This window comes from Papaver somniferum, chromosome 3 (assembly GCF_003573695.1).
Source record: "Papaver somniferum cultivar HN1 chromosome 3, ASM357369v1, whole genome shotgun sequence".
Taxonomy (NCBI): domain Eukaryota; kingdom Viridiplantae; phylum Streptophyta; class Magnoliopsida; order Ranunculales; family Papaveraceae; genus Papaver; species Papaver somniferum.
In genome coordinates this window covers 160,598,432-160,617,186 of record NC_039360.1, presented here as the reverse complement: position 1 = coordinate 160,617,186, position 18,755 = coordinate 160,598,432, and the positions used below count along the sequence as shown (strand labels likewise).

At 38.2% G+C, this 18,755-nt stretch overlaps 3 protein-coding genes across 7 annotated transcripts; 1 reads left to right on the top strand and 2 right to left on the bottom strand.

Moving 5' to 3' along the window:
• The first annotated feature begins 1,344 nt into the window (after nt 1-1,344).
• LOC113357823 (potassium transporter 2-like) lies at nt 1,345-6,660 on the top strand. 5 transcript variants are annotated; one of them, XM_026601307.1, is made up of 12 exons: nt 1,345-1,646; nt 2,162-2,285; nt 2,413-2,493; nt 3,107-3,204; nt 3,306-3,540; nt 3,634-3,879; nt 3,964-4,017; nt 4,132-4,392; nt 4,483-4,535; nt 4,612-4,729; nt 4,826-5,080; nt 5,423-6,531. In XM_026601307.1, the coding sequence occupies exons 4-12, from the start codon at nt 3,166-3,168 to the stop codon at nt 6,529-6,531; spliced, it is 2,370 nt and encodes a 789-aa protein (XP_026457092.1). In that variant the 5' UTR covers nt 1,345-1,646; nt 2,162-2,285; nt 2,413-2,493; nt 3,107-3,165. The 5 variants fall into 5 exon arrangements, with proteins under 5 accessions (XP_026457092.1, XP_026457091.1, XP_026457093.1 ...); XM_026601306.1 differs by having other exon boundaries at nt 1,768-2,285; XM_026601308.1 differs by having other exon boundaries at nt 1,345-2,285; nt 5,423-6,660.
• Nucleotides 6,605-9,306, bottom strand: LOC113357825 (U-box domain-containing protein 16-like). Its single transcript, XM_026601311.1, has one exon. The coding sequence runs from the start codon at nt 8,799-8,801 to the stop codon at nt 6,774-6,776; it is 2,028 nt and encodes a 675-aa protein (XP_026457096.1). The 5' UTR covers nt 8,802-9,306; the 3' UTR covers nt 6,605-6,773.
• Nucleotides 9,307-10,212: 906 nt separating this feature from the next.
• On the bottom strand, nt 10,213-16,494 carry LOC113360226. The gene is made up of 2 exons (XM_026603758.1): nt 16,383-16,494; nt 10,213-10,859 (listed from the first exon to the last, which is right to left on the bottom strand). The coding sequence occupies exons 1-2, from the start codon at nt 16,492-16,494 to the stop codon at nt 10,213-10,215; spliced, it is 759 nt and encodes a 252-aa protein (XP_026459543.1).
• Nucleotides 16,495-18,755: the final 2,261 nt, after the last annotated feature.

The window sequence follows — 18,755 nt, the reverse complement described above, 5'->3', positions numbered from 1 at the left end:
GCATTCATTAATGCGTCATCTTGATCAGTTATGATGACCCACTAGGGAGTGACCAACAAAATCTTTCGGATCCCGGTGGTTCTGACGGCCGAACGAAACCTCACAATCCCATTCATTGTTCTTGTCATTTAAATGGAATATAAGCTTAAAGGGGCAATTATCCTTCCTCGTATGAGTCTTGTATACCCTATTAGTCTTCTTTGGATATACATAATCCTTTCTCTTGTGGCTATTCTTCTCCTTGTATTTCCCACTTCTCTCGCAAACCATCTCAAAACGTCTTTTTGAACCTTGCGTACTCTTCACCAACACACACATGTTCTTAATAGCAGTCTCTTTAGCCCAAGCAATTATAAGGTTCATTACCAGAAATCCATTGGTAATATTCAAGATACTAGGTGAAAAGAAATTTTTGGTAACATACCGGAGGTATTTTATAGTATTCCGACGTATCCCGACCGAGCGGTTTGCACTTGTTGGATCAATATATGTCACAACCTAAGGATCGAACGAAAAGAAAATGTATTAGTTCCAAAAAATAAAAATTTAATACTATGCCGGTATGCAGTTCCAGCATGCTCGATCACAGTCCCGGCACAGTCTAACTGCACTGGAACTGAAGACCAATTTTGAGATGCTTCCGGCATTCTCAGTATATTTAAAAGCAACGCCGGATATAATGGTTCCGGCATTCTCAGTATATTTAAAAGCAACGTCGGAAAAAATTGCGACTTTACCGAACTCATTATATAGGTTTTCAGAGTAAAGTTCGGTTAGGAATTTATTTTTGCGATTTAATCGAACTCAACATTTGGCTATACAGAGAAGAGTTCAATTTTGAATTTTTTGTTGCGACTCAACCGAACCCAGGCGTTCGGTTAGGAACAAAAAAAATATCTTAGCCGAAGTGTTCTTCGTGTTTGTAAGCTAGGTTTTTTTCAAAATTATCTTAACCGAACTTACTACTGTAAGTCTGTAACCTCTATATCCAACCTATTTTGATGACTGCTGCTTCTAATTTCAATCAAAAACGAATTAAAGATAATGGGTTTGTGGGAAATTACTTATGGACGGGTTTGTTTACCAAAGATTGATTAATCAACGATGAAAATTCAATGAATCGACGACAATGAATATTTGATGATTCTATTAGTTTAGATGACCATAAATTGATGAAGAAGAGAAGAAAAAAAAATTGTAGAATAGAGGAAGAAGAGTTGTAGATTAGTTATAATATTAATTAGGTGAAAGGGTAAACTAGTCATCTCCACCTTTTAGAACACCCCTTATAACTTTTTTTTTTTTATTTGCACCCCGTGCTCTACAAACGTGGCTCTGCCCGTGATCGATCACCCTAAACAACGCCATCTAGGTTTTTGGGGAATTAGGTGGATATATTTATTGTTGGTTGTAGGCAGTGAGAGTGAGAAACCACCATGTCGACGAGGATCAAAGGAAGAAAAACCTAACATTCTTCGTCCATCAAAATCATCATGCAAGATAGATATTTCAACACCATGATCAACAAGCAGCATAATGATTTCTCCTCTCACAAAATCAGTATGAGTTATGGATTGGCTGTAATTCTTTCTTCGGATCCTTTGGAACAGATTTGTACAATTTGATTGCAGTGAAGAACAGATTTGGTAAGAATGTTGATGAACTTACTCTCCCTCTGTAGCTGTTGGATTTTTTGTACTAGAAGATTCATATGAATCTGGAGCTGATTGAGTTTTTGTATTTGGAATTTTCAACTGATTCTGGAAGAAAGCGGAACTGGAACAAGAGATGAAGAAGATATGATTCTAAAATTAATTTATGTTTTGTTACTGCAAATCTATAATTTTACATTCTTATCTATGTAATAGTATTGCTGAATTTTGATTTGCTTAAACCAAATGAATTGAAATTCAGTGAAAGAACTAGTTTGGTCTTCCAATTAAGCTGCGATTTGTGTTGTCTCTTCAAATCCCTTTTGTAATGTTCCTCTTTGTCTGTAACCCAAACCAGGCTATCTCATGTTGGTGATTTTTGTTAAATTTCCCTGTCCCAACAATCATGTTACAATCCCAATCCCAAGTTTTGTGTTGTTTCGTTTCTCTGGAGACTGGAAGCTCATTTCTGGAGATTTGACAAGTATTTCTTTGTCTTGAAAACCCAGAGTGCTCATCACCAAACACAGAAATGCAGAGATTTGATTTTCTATTACAAAACATGGGTCAGATTTTATCAGTTTTGCTTCATGGTGACGGAAAAGCTGGGAACTCAGTTTTACATCCAATTTTGTGAGTTTATTTTAATTCTCTGCAAATTTATTTATTCAGATGCACAAAGTGCGGTAGGTATGGGAAAAAGTGTTGGTCACTACTTTACTGTATTCATGAGCTCACTCTCCACAATACTTTCCTGCAGCTGCTATACCCCATGATTTGATTAATTCCCAAGTGCAGCACCTTTCAAGGAAATGACACGTTCAGTTTTGTACTCTACAAGGTAAAATTCTTTTTGTGTCCCACTTACACTCAACTCCAATTCATCTTTCTTGATATCTTGATATGAAATGTGTGATAAACTCTAGATAACTACAACATCTCTTCAGAACTTTTGTGAACATATTCCGGTCACTGATCAGGTATTTTCCAACTTTAATAAACATATATATTCTAGTAATTACTGATAAGGAGAATCAAATCGCCATAATTGTTATCGAATCATATTCTTGTTTGTGCTTGTCGTGATCAGGGACCATTCAGGTACCTCATCGTTATGTCTAATCATATATGGACGTAACTGATTGTCCTGATTTTGTTTTATTTTAATTCCAGAGCACACTCTCTAACAAAAACTAGTTATGCAGCTGAAAAAGACTACTCATTTTTTCAACTTTTAACTTGTAATTTGGTGACGTCTATTCTTTGCTTCAATAATTTAGCCGGTTTTGTATGTATTGTTTATGACATATGTTGTCAATCACTCAGAATTCCACGTAGAATTCGATATTGTTGTGCTCAGGTAGGATATTTCCTGAGCTGTATTAAAGTGAATTAGTAACTGGTACCTGTGGTGGGAAATTGGGTTGTATAAGGATTTGATCATGTCACTGTAGATCTGAAGATAGCCGGAAGAACGAAATATCCTTCATTGGACATTGATGAGCTGAGAATTATGGATCAGAATTTCACAAGGCATGGGATTTCTGCTAAGGTATGCTCAATTTAGTACTTTCTTTCTTTCTCGATGGATATGTTATGAGATTTTCTGGCTTCATTTAACTTGGTTCCGTTTGCGAATTTGTGTTTTTTCAGAAGGATTCATGGAAGACAATTTTGCTGTTGTCATACCAAAGTCTTGGAGTGATGTATGGTGACTTGAGCATTTCTCCGCTGTATGTTTTTAGGAGCACGTTCGCTGATGACATTGAACATTCTGAGACGAATGAAGAGATTTACGGTGTTCTTTGTTTTGTCTTCTGGACTTTAACTCTAGTCCCTCTATTCAAGTATGTTTTTGTAGTTCTTCGAGCGGATGACAATGGAGAGGGTAAACGCTGAATTTACCTCAACATGTCTCTCTTATGTGCCTTGCAAAATTTTGATCTAATTTGTAATTTACAAACTGTTTTTTTGGTTGCAGGTGGAACTTTTGCTTTGTATTCCTTGATATGTCGGCACGCAAGAGTATGCCTACTTCCCAACAGGCAAATTGCAGATGAAGCGCTTTCTACTTATAAACTAGATTGTCCTTTGGAGATAGAAAATGTCTCCAGGGTGAAAGGTTTGCTGGAGAAACACAGGAGTTTGCATACTGGTTTGCTGGTTTTGGTCCTGCTTGGTACCTGTATGGTAATTGGAGACGGGGTGCTCACGCCTGCAATTTCAGGTATTCCACGTCAAGCTTTCCCTTTTTTTTCTCATTATCCAATAACAGTTTGGTGCTAAAACTCCACTTTTTCTTCTTATCCAGTTTTCTCAGCAGTTTCAGGACTTGGGTTTTCCATGTCGAAGGAGCATCATCTATGTAAGTCACTTGGCTTAAAAATGAGATGATATCCATATATTGAGTACATTGACATTAAAGTGCAGTAATGTAATGTATTATTGCAATTGCTTGTGGTTATATCCTGAAATACAGATGCTGTGGTTCCCATCACTTGCTTCGTATTAGTATGTCTATTCGCGTTGCAACACTATGGCACACATCGGGTTGGCTTCCTATTTGCACCAATTGTCTTGACTTGGTTGCTGTGTATCACTACCCTTGGCGTGTACAACATTTGTCGATGGAATCCACAAATTTATAAAGCTTTATCCCCATATTACATGTACACCTTCTTGAAGAAAACAAAGAAAAGAGGATGGATGTCTCTGGGTGGAATTCTACTGTGCATAACAGGTAATTTCTAGAAATTTCAAAGATAGGTGACATGGTCACTAATCGTTTGAACCAGTGACGCACAATGTTACCTTTTCTCCATGGTTGCAGGCTCGGAAGCAATGTTTGCTGATCTTGGTCATTTCCCGTATACCGCAGTCCAGGTACGTTGTCTTTGCAGGATGCATTAGTATCTGTAATTTTGTCTGACACAAGTATGCAACTCTTTTGGGCCTGTAGATTGCCTTCACATTTATGGTTTATCCTGCACTGATTCTGGAATACATGGGTCAAGCCGCCTATTTGTCGAAGCATCACCAATTAAACGATCATCTCGGATTTTTCATAACTGTTCCAGGTACAGACTTACAATTCTTTCTGTTCTTACATCCCGAATACATGGATATGTCCTAAAAAGTACCCGTAATTTTATGAATGAGGGGTTGAATTGCAGAGAATGTGCGGTTACCTGTGGTTATAATAGGCATCTTTGCTGCGGTAGTGGGAAGTCAGGCAATTATCAGCGGTACATTCTCGATTATTAACCAGAGCCAGTCTCTAGGTTGCTTTCCAAGGGTCAAAGTTGTTCACACATCTGAAAAAATTCATGGCCAGATTTACATCCCCGAGATCAACTGGATGCTAATGGTTCTCTGCATCGCCGTAGCTGTTGGATTCAGGGACACAAAACACATGGGAAATGCATCAGGTATGACCAATTTATGGGGTTCTCTATTACAACTGCTTCTCTCAACTGAGCATTTCCTGAATATTTCACTAGTAAGAAAATAATTTTTAGTCTTCGCCGCAAGTTGGCAGGGATCGTAATCTCCATGACCTTAAGGGTTCTGACTTTTTCATGGTAGAAATGTGGACTGAGCAACTTCTAGCAAGCAAACAACTTGTCATCTATTGAGCTTAGTCTTTGCAACAAATTGACCGTCTCAACATTAGAAACAGTCAAGAATCACAAGAGATCTGATTTTCTTTCTTGCATCCGTCATCAAAACTTTTTGCAGCAAGTCATATGTATTTTTGTATTAAATTGCAGGGCTAGCAGTAATGACAGTGATGCTGGTAACGACGTGTCTTACGTCCTTGGTGATAGTCTTATGTTGGCGCAAACCTCCTATAATTGCACTTGCCTTTCTTATCTTCTTTGGCTCCATCGAAATTCTTTATTTCTCAGCTTCCCTTATCAAGTTCCTGGAAGGTGCTTGGGTTCCTATTATCTTAGCCTTCATATTGATGACAATCATGTTTGTTTGGCATTACGCAACCATTAAAAAGTATGAGTTTGACCTTCAGAACAAAGTATCCTTGGAATGGCTCTTAGCCTTGGAACCGAGCTTAGGCATAGCTCGCGTCCCTGGCATTGGCCTGGTTTACAGCGACCTCGTCTCTGGAATCCCTGCAAATTTCTCCCGCTTCATCACTAACCTCCCTGCTTTCCACCGGGTGCTCGTCTTTGTATGTGTCAAAGCTGTACCTGTACCTTATGTGCCAAATGCAGAAAGGTATTTAGTAGGACGTGTTGGTCCCCAAGCTCATCGATCTTACAGGTGCATTGTCCGTCTTGGATACCGAGATGTTCACCAGGATGTGGACTCATTTGAATCTGAGCTGGTAAAAAATCTGGCTGCATTCATTCGGTTTGATGCATCTGACAGCCGTGGACCTGATTCATTCACCAGTGAAATGTCAGGATCTGGTGAGTGTAGACTGACAGTAATTGGGACAGCGGATTTCTCGGGTCCGCCTGCGTACGAGGTTGATGGCAGTGTTGGGCTGGGGAGCGTATCAGCCGGATTCGAAACCATTGAGAGTATGACTGAAATGACAGGAGTGGAAACTATTGTTGCTATTGACAGAAGTGAAAGAAGGGTGAGGTTTGCAGTTGATGATGAATCTGACAGACGGCACGAAACAAGTGACAGTGTACTGGAAGAGCTAGAAGAGTTGCGCGCAGCGCAAGAGGCTGGCACTGCTTTCATTTTAGGGAAGTCATATGTAAAGGCAAGACAAGGATCATCTTTCTTGAAGAGATTTGCAATCAATGTTGGATACAATTTCCTAAGGCAAAACTGCAGAGGACCGGATGTGGCACTCCGGGTTCCGACTGCATCCCTTCTGGAGGTCGGAATGGTGTATGTTCTCTAGTATATGCTAATTTAAGTATGCTGCAGATGTAACTAAAAGATATGTAATTTGGTATGTGATATACAAACACTGAATGGCGAAACAAAACGTTTTTCTTCTTCTTTATGTATCAAAACTGCTTCCTATTTACATTTTGAAGGAAAAGAATAGGGAAGCAGTTCACAACAAATCAAAGCAGAAGAACAAAAGATCGGTTTGAACTGTTATTTACAGATAAAAATTCACCCCTGATGCAACAAATTTCAAGTTTGGACAATGCTTAATGTGCTTACGTGGTTGGTCGAGTATGCAACCGCCGTTTGATCTTCAACCGTGACAGACCACCGCCGAAGAATCCTCAGCAACGAAGCTCCTTTCCTTCTTGCTCTCATTGTTCCCATTCCCATCACTTCCCAAATTGTTCTTTCAATTCCAGGCGTTGCAACCAATGTCGCCAACACCTCTGTACCTCCTCTCCTGCAAACTGAAACAAGCCCTGCAGCTGCACTTTCCTTGGCAGTCTCTGGCCCGTCTCTTAAAACTTCTGCCAGTTTCCGCACCGCGCCTTTAGCTCCTGCAACTGCCAAGGCTCCACCTCTTTTAGCAACCGTTGCCAATATCGCAACGGCTTCTTCAGGTACGGCCTCGGCGACTTCCACGGCCATTTCCACTACACCACCTTCAATCAACCTGCCAACTGCATCCCTATCTCCTGCTAAATTCAATATTGCAACCAATGCATCCTTCTTAGCGCTAACCGGACCCAGTTTCGCAAGCTCAACCAATCCCTTTACGACTCGCGACTTCCTCCATAGCTTCTTCCTGTACTCGTGCAACGCTGACAAGCTGAATATCGTTGCGGCGGCATTCTCCTTGGCTTCCCACGTCTTGCCTGATCTTAACACCTCGATTACTCCCTCCAACGTCTCGCTGGATTCCATTATCTTGCGCTTATTTCCTTCGAAAATCGAAAGGTTAAGAATCGTAGTAACAGCATTCACTTGCAGCTGCGGATTCTCCGAAGCCAAATACTGTACTAGTTTCGGGATAGCTCCGGCTTCAGCGATACATGCCCGGTTATCCGAACTAGTCTTGGAGAGAACACGAAGCTCGAAAATGATACGATTCGCTGTCTCCGGTAGCTGAGATGCCGCAAGCTTATCAACCAGAAACACCGCCGTCATCCGCGTCGCTTCCATTGCCGCTTTATTAATCGTAGTCATGTTAATTTTATCATTCGGCTCCGTCGACTCGAACGGAATTTTATTTTCGCGGCACCACAAAGCAATCAAATTCTTCATAGCTTTATTTGGTATGAGATTCATATGAATCAAATTCTGGCCTGTTTTCGGACACGTCTCGTGCCCGGAATCAATCCAATGACCAATTGAATTCCGATCATACGTCTGGCCCGTCGCCACCACCACCGGATCTTTCATCAAATCAAGTGAAATCGGACACCGGAAATCCTCCGGAAACACAACCTCTGAAAAACTCGACGACGATGCCAATTCATACCTCGGCGTCGACGCCCCAAACAGCACACACTTGCCGTACCGGACTAAACCGATCAACGCGATAATCTCAACCGTCGATTTCTCGCAAACTTGATTGTGATTACTCACTTCATCTTCTAAGCTCTCGATTTCTTCTTTGCAAGAACCAGAATCAATCAATCCTAATCTCCCGAAAACCCGAAGAAGCTCGGAGTAATCAGGGATTATCTCCTTCTTAATCTGATCAAGAAGCTTAATCACATCGTACCGGAGATTCTTATCCGTCGGATCAACGAAACATTTCCTCTCCCAACACTGTTTTCTGATCAACAACACTAATTCTTTGACATCTTCGCTCAAATTCGGAAACTCCGTCGCCGGAAATATATCCAGCAGCGTTGACAATTCCACCGTCAGTTCATGAAACGAATTCGAAACCGATTCGTTCTGAATCAATAACCACATCTTACTACCATTACTGGAATCTTCTAATAAGCTTTTAATTCTCTGTAAAACGATATAAATTTCCTCGAAACAGAGGATTGCTGAACGAGGTAAGAATTGTATCTCGTTTCTCAGAATTTCCTCGAATAAGATTACCAGAAGCTTTGATTTCCGTATTATTGATGTCGACGAGCGTTTCTGAAGATAATTTAATGGTTTTATGATTGAAATTTCTTGTGATAAAAGTAGAAGAGAACGGACTAGTTTTAAATCTGATAAGTTTGGTGAAATGAATGAACCTGGTGATGGTCGACGCTTCCTTGGCGGGAAAAAACTCGGTGATACCGCCATTAACACGAAGAAAATAAACTAAAATGAATCGAGAAAATTGATTACAAACAGAGCGGATAAGTAATTGAAAAAAGAAAGGTGAGATGATTAGAGAGAAAAGTTGGGAAGAATATGATTCTTGAAGAGTAAGTGATAAATTGGTTAAAGAATAAGGTTGGATATTAATTTGGTTTTCTGTGAAAGTGGCTTTTATTCTATGATGGTGAAGATGGAGATGGAGTGAAGGAAGTTTGTTAGAAGTCTGCTGGTGATGATGATGATGATGAGGATTGAGTCAATTCGGAAGAAGAAGTCAATGTTTAAAACAAAATAATGTGTGGGAAATCAAAGACGGTGGCGGAGGATTGAATAAGTCTGGATAGACTGACTCCAGCACGATAAAATGATGGGCTGCTGAGATTTCAACAGAATATGGGTGATCATGGTTGCTTGGAAGTTACCAATTGTATGGCACACACAGCAGGCTGGAAAGGAAAATAAAGTGATAATTCAAGGATCCACTACCGCCGGCTGGCTGTTGTTTTAAGAATGGTACACAGACAGATTCGACTTTATTTATTATTTTTGTTTTCTGATTTTTTTTATTTATTTATTTATTGGAAAAGAAAAATCGAATTTTGGAACAGTGGAGTTGTTGAAGCATATCTGTATCATGATGATGATGGAGTAAGTATGGGACCATGGGATGTGGATTATGGAGAACCGTGGGATGGCTATCATATAAGTTAAGGGGGGAAGTGGATCTAGCAAACATCATTGACCTTTTGGATGTAATAGATTAAGTTATTGGATTGGATGGTGATAATCAAACTTTACTTAAACAATGACTAGTTCTTAATGTAACTACTCTTGTAAGCTTGTTTATAGGTTAGATATTTTTTGACTAGAAAAAGGGTTAGTTGAAGATAGATGTGTAGTAGACCATAAGAGCGACCGCAATGGTACGACTAAACTCAAAGATCAAAGACCAAAAAAAAAGACTAAATATGAGTTTAATCTGTATTGTGACGTTATGGGGAGAAGACCAAATTTGGTCGCGCGTAAAACAATTTTACGCATGAAGACGGGCGGAAGTATTAGTTACGTTTCATTTCTGCGCGGAATTATAAATTACGTTTCAAACGGGCGTAAATATAAATCACGTCTGTTATCGAGCGTAAATATAAATTATGTTTCGTATGGGGAGGAATCTTAAATTCCGCCCGTTGATCAGACGGATTTCAAATGACCGCTCGAAGAAACGTAAAAATAAATTCCGCCTGAGTTAAACACGGTCACACATCACGTGTGAGATCAGACGGGCGAACATCTGGTGTCCGCGTGATGAATTGTACGGACGGACATCTGCTGAAGCATCATCTGGTGAAGCAGCTGGTGTTACTTTATCATTATTACCAGATGTGAAGCATCATTAACGACCTAAGCTCAAAGCAGCTTTAACATCTAACCTCCATGCAAAACCACCACCATTGTCGTTCATTTTCCAAACATCACAAGGTACAATCAACGAGTGCCTCTCCTTCTTACACGTATACTGTAATCTAACCCTACAAACAAACCCTTCACATCTCGACGGTAAAGATTCGTTATCTTTCGTTACCAACCACACCATTTCCGGTCTCTGTTCTCCGCCATAACCGAACCCATCTTGATTCACTAGTTTTCTGTACGCTTCGTTGGTCCATCTCACTCTATTCAAACTGTCAGATATGAATCCAGGACACGCGTCTTTCTCTAGATTAATCTTTTTTTCTTCGTCAGTTCTTCCTAAAAACCCTAACCCTATCTCTTGATCACCGAATGTTTCAGTTATACACTTCACAGTTACACATGATCCTACTGGTCTTACTGGCTGTGGAATCACAACCGTCCGATCTGTTGATGATGATGATGTTGATGTTGATAGTGAAGCAGAACCACCACCTGATCCGCCTGACCCTCCACTACTAGCTGGACTACTGCCGTTTTGGCTCCATGTTGCAGCAGGTACATAACTAGTCAGATGACTCAACGGTAGAAGTGATGATGGTGAAGATGATGCTTCACCAGTGGGTTTCTCTGGTAATAATGATAAAGTAACAACAGCTCATTGTACGGAATTTTGGTGTCCGCCCCATAGAGGCGGAATTTTGGTGTCCGCCTGGCAACGCGTGGAATTCTGCTGTCCGTCTCATCAGGCGTAAATTTATGTTACGCCCGCAACAAACGTAAATTTAAATTCCGCCCCACCAACATACGTAAATTTGGTTTACGCCCGTTAACAAACGCAATTTAAGTTTACGCCTGACAACAAACGGATTTTAAATTTACGCCCGACTATATTAGGATTTGGGATTTGGTCGCGACTAAATATGGTCTGGGTTTTGATCGTGGGCTGGGTTTTGATCTTTACTCCGTCCCGCTGCGTTAGAAAATCAACCCAAATTTTTAGTTTTCCTCGCCCACTGTGGATGCTCTAAGTAGATGAAAATAGCTGCTTCAAGTTTTGATTTTATTATTCAATCATGTTAAAGGGGCGGCGGATTCCAGGGGATGGGATAAAAAGTGTAATTACACGGTAATTTGAAGTGTTTCTTATAAAAAAAAAACTGAAAATGACTAATTAACCCTTACATAATTTAGTGTTGATAATCAAATTTCGCTTATATTAACTCTAAACCAAATCAAAATCAGATTTTTAGAGTTTAAAAAAAAATTAGAGTATAAGAAAAGAAAAACTTTTGTGATATTTGTGAAACCCTAGATTTTGATTCACTCAACCAAAATGAGTAATGCCAGTGACAAATTTGAGATGGGTGAATCTCTAAATTAGTTCCCATTAGCTTTTTGTCGCTCAAAATTATCTAAAGTACGTAAAAAAATCGAAACTTTTAACATTTCCGAAAAACTTACGGTTGGAATTTAGCTCGCTACCAACTGTAACTCTCAGTTACGGTTCCAAAAGTATCGAATACCAACCGTAACTGGTACAATTTGGGGAAAACCCAATCGTAATACCAGTTACGGTTGGTAGAATGACAACATATAGCAACCGTAACAAATTACGGTTGGTAACTAATGAATCGAGATCAACCGTAACTAACTTACGGTTGGTAAGGTTATTTGAGTTACAAGTCGTAACTCAAATACGGTTGATAACAGTGATTCAGTTACAAACCGTAAAAAGAAAATGAAACATCCAGGACAACTGACGGTTCGTAACTTAAGTAACGAGACCAACCGTAAGTAATTTACGGTAGCAAAAAAAATTCGTAACTGAACATTACATCTCAAAATCAAGAACTTACGGTTGGTATTTGAGTTAAATGAACCATAACATCAACCAAATCTATAGTTACGGTTCCAGTTGGAGTTATTACCAACCGTAACTCACATGCAACACAAAAATTTCAATTTCAGTTTTGATCCAAAACTAACTTAAATCAAACACAATAAACTAAACCCTAACTGGGTCTTTTCGAAATATAGTTTTCAATCAACGATTATCAATTTTTCAAATCGCTGATTAATCGAGGACGATGAAATTTCAATTTTAATGGAGGAGGAGAAGAGAAGAGAAGATGAAAAAATCAAAAAAGTTTTTTGATTTTTCTGATTCCATTAGGTTAAAATTTGAAAAGGGTAATCTAGTCAATTTACACCCCTATAAACCACCCCCTAACCAATAAAAAGGACATTGCTATCACACTTACCGCCCCTCTAGTGGAACATGTCGCCCCTATAACAGGGTTGTTATTATTAGCTAGGCATGCAGGGGAAAGTTTTGCTAAAGATAAGTTCAGTAGAGGTTGATTGGGCAATAAATACCATGTGCACAATGGTAATCAAACCGACAATGGCAATACCACGTGCACACACAATCTTTCACGGGTGGAAAAGCATAGCAAGTCAACTCGTGCACATTTTGAAATTTTGAGACGATGAAATAGATTTACGTTTGAGATTTGAACTTAATGCAAATGTAAGAAAACAATTTTATTGTCTGGTTTAAAATTAACACCGTTATCGTAGATGTCATTTCGGTACAGTGGTGATATCATTGGGTGATGATTCCGGTGATCGGAGTTTGAAATTCGTCAATATCAGTTTGATACTTGTCAATATCGAAGTGGGGAATTTTTCTCTTTCTTTTCTTATCTGCCTGGGCTTGTAAGTTTGAGGTTTAAACTTTTAAATTCGATTTTAATATTGAGACAGACTAAATTTTTGTGATTAAACTCTTTCATTTTAATGAGTGTTCCCGTTTCATAACCCCCGATTTTGGATGGCAAACATATGCCACCATCAACTTAAGTCAGGGAGTTACTAAAGAATGATTTGTCATTTTACATTTGAGCTTCATGTCATCCAAAATTTGACGTGAGTGCTGCCTACTTCTTTCAAAATCAAGAGATGCTACCTTAAGAAACATTTGAGGGTGTGGTTAAGAATTGGACAACAAAAAGGTGAAATGCATGCAGTCGTTTTGGCTCCTCGTCCATAAGAATTAACTTTCGGGCAGACACAAAAATGCAAGTACAAATGAATGAGCATTTATGAGTCATTTTGGAAGGATCAGATCGATTCAGGTCAAACAAAGACTGCGTCGTTATATTGTCTACCTACGCCCTTTCCTTAATGACGATCCAAGCTTCAAATCCCTATCTATCCCACACTTGAACGTACATAATAAACACACAAAGAAAAAGACACCAGAAAAGCAAAACTTTTTGCAAAAGATCGGAGTAAGTTCTTGTTGAGGGAAGTTTTATCCTAACTAGGTTTGGCCTCAACCTAGAAGTATCTATCTCTCGTTATATCTAGATTCGCCACAGATGTACGTCAATTTTAGTGCATTTTGCAGTTTTGCAGAAATGAATTGGAACAAATGCAAATCCTTTGGAAAATAAGGGTGGAAAACACGCTACGTGAACGTCAACATGCAAGTGGGGTGTTCTTGGAGTTTTTGTTATACGTTCCACTTGGCTAGCAGCAAGTAATCATGCCTATGGACTTAGCAAGATATGGTTAAGAGATTTAAAAATAGGCAAAACGTACGTGCCAAGGAGAAGTTTATCATGATGAGCTCAACAACAACGGCCTGCTAATCCATGATGAGACACAAAAGAGCAAACATCCTACATGTATGATGTATGAATATGATCAAACCAAATTAAACAAAGTGAAAATAATACATCTCACCAAACTAAAAATAATTAACATGAAGAGACAAACACTAACAACTAATCTGACTAAAATTTGGACAAACATAATTGGATGATCATCATCCAACTTTACTTAAGCGATGACTAATTCTCAATGCAGCAGCATATATGTAATGTAACTACTTTTATAAGCTTGTTTATAATTAATTTATAGATTTGAGATATTTCGTTGATTTATTATTGATAGTATAATTATAAGTTAAAGGGTTAGTTGAAGATAGATATGTAGATATGTACACGAAGATATCCGTATTCCATGCATGTGTACACTTGCTGAGTATATCAATTCTCAGTTTCGCCACCGGAAAATTATCTGCACGATATTTAAGTCTACTAGAAGGACTAAAAACAGTTCCAATGAAGTTGTTGTTTTTCTTATTAGTCGAGAAATTTCGAAAATAGCAAAAAAAAAGATGATGACAATGTCAAACACGCTTGATTTGGTCGTTGACTTTGTAATCAAGCCAACAATGGTAATACCATGTGCACACACAATCTTTCACGGGTGAAGAAACAAGGGACTAACGTAAGGAACATAGCAAGTCAACTTGTGTGCATTTTGAATTTTTACTTTTAGGAACTTCTTGGAAAATAGATTTTGATGTGATCTACCTGGCGACATGTAAAAGAATAATGTTACACAGCTAATCACATCATCACATATAGTTACCCAGCAATATGTTATTTAATTTTCATGTGGCATGCATCACCACTCTTCAAGATTTAGGCATCATAATAATTACCTCGAGAACATGTTTATTTTTTACGAATTCAGGGTCTAGATGTGACTCGGTCTGCCAGATATGACTCGCGAATCTAAATCAGACCTAATTCCTGTCTCGGACCCATTTGAGTTGGGTAATAAAATATCCCTAATTTATGAGAACAAACCGATGACTCATATTTTTGAATCAGATTTGCATCAAAACAAACATATTGAATCAGATCTAAATGAGTCGGATAATTTCAGTCAGATCCAGACCAATCAGATGAACCAGGAAAAAACAAACAAGGTCCTAATCCACTTAAGCTCTAGATCGAACAACCGGCAAGGTCGATGTTTTCTTTCACCTAATACTTAATTGTGGTGCTCAATATTTCTCTAAAATCTAAGTGGTGGTACATAACAAACCTTTTGAGGTTTGTGGTCAAGACTTGGACAAGGAAAAGGTGAAACATATGCATTCGTTTTGACATCCTCGTCCATAAGAGTAAGCTTTCGATCCGACACAAAATTGCAAGTACAATGAATGAGCATGTATGAGTCATTTTGGAAGGATCGGTCAAACAAAGATTTGCATCATTATTTTGTCAATAACCATTCCTTGATGGTGATCCAAGCTTTAAATCCCTATCTATCCCACACTTAAACATACGTAGAACACACATAGATGGAGACGCCACACAAGCAAAAGCTTTACAAAAGATCGGAATAAGTTCCTCCTGGGACAAGTTTTATCATAGGTTGGTCCCAATTAAAAATATCTCTCGTTGTATCTAGATTCGCTACAGAGTGTACCTCATTTTTGGTGCAATTTGATACCCTGTTTTGCACGACACTCTTATCACCTTTTAATAGGAACCAATCGGGTTGAATGCAGGTCATTTGATAAATCAGGATAGAAAACATGCTACGTGGCGGTCAATATGCAAGTGGGGGACTTTTATAGATTGTTTAGATACTCATCCAAAAGTTGTTTTTCGATTTTTAGAAGCAAAAAGAATTAAAAATTAGTTTATGCACACAATTTAAGAATGACTTCTAAAAATAAAAAGAAATTAATTTTTTGTAAAGCAAAATGTTTCTGCTTATAATTTCTACTCTTGATTTTTTCTTATAAAGGAAGAAAAAACATTTGAGTTTCTAATATCCAAACGGGCTATTAGGGTTTTTGATTTTTTGTTATACGTAACACTAAGATAGCTCTATGTTTGGCTCATATTGACTTGGTAAGAAACGGGTTAACGGATTTAAAAATAGGCAAAATGTACGTGCCAAGAAGAAGTTTATCATGAGCTCAACAACAACGGACTGCTAATCCATGATGAGACACAAAAGAACAAACATCCTACATGCATGATATATGAATATGATCAAACCAAACTAAACAAAGGAGAAATAATAAGTCTCACCAAACTAAACCTAATTAACATGGATAAATCAAGGGACAACCACTAACAACTAATCTTACTGAAATTTGGACAAACATGATAATATAATATAGTAAGTAATCAAGGAAAAATGAGGGTGGGAGTCTTTTGCATCTCAACAAACGTACAGAAAAAGAAGTGCCACCAAACATTAAAACATCACTAAGACCCCATCTCGCAGCAACTTCCGCGACCAAAACAGCGCGTTCTAGATTAGTTAGCTTACCTGCAACTTGCTGCTTCTTCTTCATTTTAGAAAATTGAGACGATATAGTAAGCACTACTTTAGCGTCTACTGGATTTAGTCGTCGCCGTGGTTGAATTACCTTCAACTTCATGTACAACAATACAAATAAGTAGTCACTGGCTTCTTCTGAAAATGCACAATAGTCCTCGAGATGTCGGTCTGGCTAATGCGGCATGGTGAGAGTCTTCTTAGGAAATTCCAGTGGCAAGGCCAGCTCTTTAATTGATTGCGCGTAAAAAAAATAAAAAAAATTGCGCGTACTTCACAGAGGTTTAGCAACCGTAATCTCATACATATTCTGCAACTGTGGAGAAGGTAGCAACAACCATATGTGTGGCATACAATCACATACACCACACAAAAGGAATCGGTATTGTCTTAAAAGTGCCCCAAAATGCTTTTTCAGAGGGGCTTTCTCAAATGGACTACTGGACTACTACTAGGGATCAAAATGAATGAACAGAGCCCAATGGGCTTTGACAAATGTGTCTCACTTCAACATTTTCTGGTTAAGATAGTCAAGCCATCAATTATGGTGAACTTTGTTAAACTAATCATAAATTAATAACTTCCCAAAAACAATTTTTTTGGGGATTCCCAGTTTTGGTGACACCATTAATTTTAATTACCATTCAAAATCACAGATGTCGGCGTTGAACATTTTGGATTGTGTGCAGGTTGTTAATGAAATGTAGAGTTTTGTAAGAAGAATATATCACCAAAATATTAGCTTCAAAATCATTGTGGTTCTAGCTTTAGAGAAAAAATTGATGCAAATCTTTTAAGATGGGATATGTGTAAGATTATTCATGAATCCTCCCTCTTGCTTCATTTCTTTGCATTGGTTTTAACATTTTTTTAAAGAGTAATATTTTTCTCAGAAAATTGGTTAAAAATTTCAAAATCAACAAGTCCTGGGTGAAAAAGACATCTGGATTTTTATACTGTTTAAATGGACAAAAACGTAAAAATAGCCGGGATGTAAACAGTTTCTAATTTTTAATTTACAATAGGATGCATCCAGTTTCATCCTCGCTATTTTTTAAGTTTAAGTCAGGATGAATCCAGTTTCATCCTTGCTATTTTTGTGTTGTCTATTTTACCCATAATAATTTTTACTCGTACATTAAAACCATGTTTTAAAAATATTTGGACAAATGATCCATCCGTATTTTTTTCTATCAAAAAAACTTCGGTATTGACAAGTTTTGAGCTGAAATTATTGGTATGGTCACCAAATAATTCTACCATTTAATAAATTGACACCAGCAATTTAATGGAAAAAACTGAAGAGCCAAATTTGGTCTCTTTGAAATATTTTGATCTTATATGTATTATTATTAGGCAACTTTGATATTTGATCCCTAAATCTAAAATTTAGGTGCAGCTCAGTTCGTTAACACAATAAACTGCGAAAATCCAAAGATCTTGGGATATAATAAGTAAACCAAACATCCCCAATAAAAAACAAACGACAAAGTAAATAAAATTCTAAAACACATGCACAATTTCTGCTGGTTTAACACTATATATATATATTTTATTTTATTTTTTAAGCATGAAATTTTATTAAAGTTAGGAATAAATAACACGAGGGTACATTGTACCCATAGAGTCTGCCACTACAATATGACCAATACACGATGGAGTCTTGTGGTCCCAGATTGTTGTGGATAGATTTCCCGTTGTGTTGTCATCTGCCGCTTTGTTTGCTAACCCGTCTGACGCCTGATTTTCTTCTCTGTAAATATGGTTTACGGTGCAATGCGGAATTTGGGACAATCTAAGCTTAATTTCTGCCATCATATTTTTTAAATACCAAGGTGGTTCGGGTGTCGAGGTTAAAAACCTAAGAATATTTTTCGAGTCCGTTTTGAATTGCACCTTTGGCCATTCTCGGTCTGTAGCTGTTCTTGACGCTATGAGTATGGCCCAAGTTTCGGCAGTGAGCGATGTTGTTATCCCTAATGGTTTTGCAATTGCTAAGATTGCGATAGCATTTCGTTTCGGAAAACAATTCCCTCTCATTCCAGTCCTGGATGTCCTCTAGATGCTCCATCTGTGTTTATTTTCCAGTCCCGGTGGGGTTTACTCCATCCTACTAAAATTTTGATTGACTTGGGAATCTGATGCAGAATGTTTGTAGAAGATTGCATTTCTGGTAGTACCAGTTGGAGGTTCTGTTGATCCCAGGTGTATTCCTGTTTTAGGCGGGTAGCCATTTGGATTATTTTTGTTGGGTTTGTTTGCTTTTGGTTGTATACAACGTCATTTCTAGCTAGCCAAAGTGACCAGAAGAGAAAGCAAAATGTGGTGGTGGTTTGGTTACCGATTTTAGCCTGAAGAAGTAGG